Genomic DNA, 2,500 nt, shown 5'->3' with positions numbered 1-2,500 from the left:
CAGCATGATGTCCCTAAAAAGCCTAAAGGAAGATTGCAAAATCTAACCCACCTTTAAAATTTACTTCGTTCCCACATCCCCACTGCTTTAAAAAAAAAAAAAAAAAAAAAAAAATGCTTCAAAACCATGTATTCAGTTCCCCTCCTGATTTGCTAGATATCCTCGATCTGAAGGGGTTAAATAACCTACTGCAACTCGACCCTAAAAACTGAACCCCAAATTAATCCTTTTCTAAATCAACTAACCCCTATCTAAATACCTCTAAGCGTCTAATTACGCTTTTAATCCCTTTTCTAATACATCTAATCCCGCTGTTTCAGATACCTTTCCTAACATTTCCAATCCCTCTGCCACTCTACCCTTCCCATCTGTATATGTTTCGTCCTCTAACTCCACACACAACTTCAGCATACTTCCCTCTCCCTATCAAATAATTCTGTGTAAGTATGACTCACGGCTGAAGAGTGTAGGTAGGTAAGACGGGGGTGTAAGTGTGTAGAGCAAAGGGAGACTGGAGTATGTGGTCCTTCGTTGTATTATGTAGGTAAGACTCGACTCCCTATTAAATCTTATTCTGTTCTTCTCTTCAGCTCCCTCTCTCCCATCTTTTGAAACTTTCTTTCCTTCTGCACATCATTTATCTCTATTTCTCTCATTCTTCATCTCTCTCGAACCTCTCCCTCTCTCTCTCCCTCCCTTGATCTATTTTTCAGTCTTTTTTTTTTTTTATGCACTCTTCAACCTCCGATTTTTTCAACTCTACTGCAAACTCTACTTCCTTTCTTACAACTGCTCAAAATACCATAAGGATAACTTGACTTTTACCTGCATTCTCTCCACTTCTCCCCACTCCCACTGTACTAGGCTTCTTTTTACTGTCACCTGAACCTCTCCCTCCCCCACTGCACCTCCTCCCCCACCACCCACAACCCCCGACCACAAATGTATAAACATAGGAGGACTGAAGACACACAGGTACTTCCACAGACATCCAGGTAGGCATAGCAAAGTCAATTACCTGCGATTTACCTGCCTTTAAATTAATCATGCGTCCCTAGTCACTGCTAACAAAACCAAGAAATATATAACTATGTGGCAGAAGTACTAATTCCTTTTTACTGCATTAAGCAATTCATAATGTTAATAAAAAATTCCTTTTTTTTTTTCATCAATCATGCTGAGATGAAAATAACTTTAAAAACGGTCTTTATCGTCCTTTTCTTCAGGTGTGCAGCGGGGTGTCACACCTGTGTTTTCTCATTTAATTAACAAGTATTTCCTGCTCTTTAAAACAACATACCTACCCTCTTAACAAACTACAAAGGACTAATAATCAAACACACAATAGTTGTGGCTGACACGAAATAAACCAAAGCCAACCACACGAATAAAACTTCAAAATGAACAAAAGCAAACTATAAAGGTGTACATATATCCAACATGTGCACTAAACCTCCACCCTCTCACGGTGCAAATATCCCACATGTACTAAAAACCCACTCTTTCACGGTGCAAATATCCCACATGTACTGAAACCTCCACTCTCTCACGGTGTAAATATCCAACATGTACTAAAACCCCCCTTTCTCTCTGTCATGGCGGCTGCGTGCTCAGGTGTACAGTACAGTGTGCACCACCTGAGTGTACATGACCTCCTGCCCGCCACCAGCTACTACATGACCTACGAGGGAAGCACCACGATGCCCGCCTGCCACGAGACTGTCACCTGGGTCCTCCTTAACAAGCCCATTTACATCACCAAACAGCAGGTAAGGAGGAGGATTCGTTTTCACCTGGGGGACTGGGCAATTAACACACCTTGATTACTAAGACGTGGTTAAGTGAAATTCAATGTCATTAAATAGGAATAAGGTTGCTTCTCCATGCTTACTTGATCTTTTCTATATTCACTTCTCTACCTCACTCTCACGTCATTCACTTCTCCATCTCATTCTCCCATCATTCACTTCTCTACATCACTCTCATCATTCACTTCTCTAGCTCACCCTCTCCTCACCCTCTCATCATTCATTTCTCTACTTCACTCTGTCATCATTCACTTCTCCATCTCACTCTCTGCTCATTCACTTCTCTACCTCACTCTCATCATTCACTTCTCTCTCTCTCTCTCTCTCTCTCTCTCTCTTTCTCTCTCTCTCTACCCTTCATCACTTTGTTTTCTCCTTCACACCTTTAATTCACTATTCGCTTAACTAATATAATGTTTTTTTTTAATTTCATCTTATTTCACACTACTTTCTGATTTATCTCCCTCTGTGTTTAGTTTGAATCAGTTTAAGGAATGGTACAGCTGCCATCCATAACTGTATTAAGAAAGAAAGAAAATGAGAAAGAGAAAGAGAGAAAGCGAAAGGAAGAAAAAGACAATGAGAAAGAGAGAAAGGAAGAAAGAAAGAGGGAAAGAGAGAAGGGAGAAAAGAAGAGGGAAGGACAGAAAGGAAGACAGAAAGAGAAAGAGAGAAAGGAAGAAAGACAGAAA

The 2,500-nt window shown here is 40.5% G+C and overlaps 1 protein-coding gene across 1 annotated transcript in view; it reads left to right on the top strand.

Annotated features, from left to right (window-relative positions):
* CARPB (Carbonic anhydrase-related protein B) overlaps nt 1-2,500 on the top strand; it is a 161,118-nt gene that overhangs the window by 128,780 nt on the left and 29,838 nt on the right. Inside the window, exon 7 of the mRNA XM_080280964.1 lies at nt 1,615-1,769. Within this exon, the coding sequence (XP_080137090.1) occupies nt 1,615-1,769 (155 nt within the window). The remainder of the gene's footprint in view (nt 1-1,614; nt 1,770-2,500) is intronic.

Source organism: Coenobita brevimanus, chromosome 87, assembly GCF_032717465.1.
Source record: "Coenobita brevimanus isolate Jiangsu-jjx chromosome 87, ASM3271746v2, whole genome shotgun sequence".
In the NCBI taxonomy this organism is placed as follows: domain Eukaryota; kingdom Metazoa; phylum Arthropoda; class Malacostraca; order Decapoda; family Coenobitidae; genus Coenobita; species Coenobita brevimanus.
This window is presented reverse-complemented; position numbering and strand designations above follow the sequence as displayed.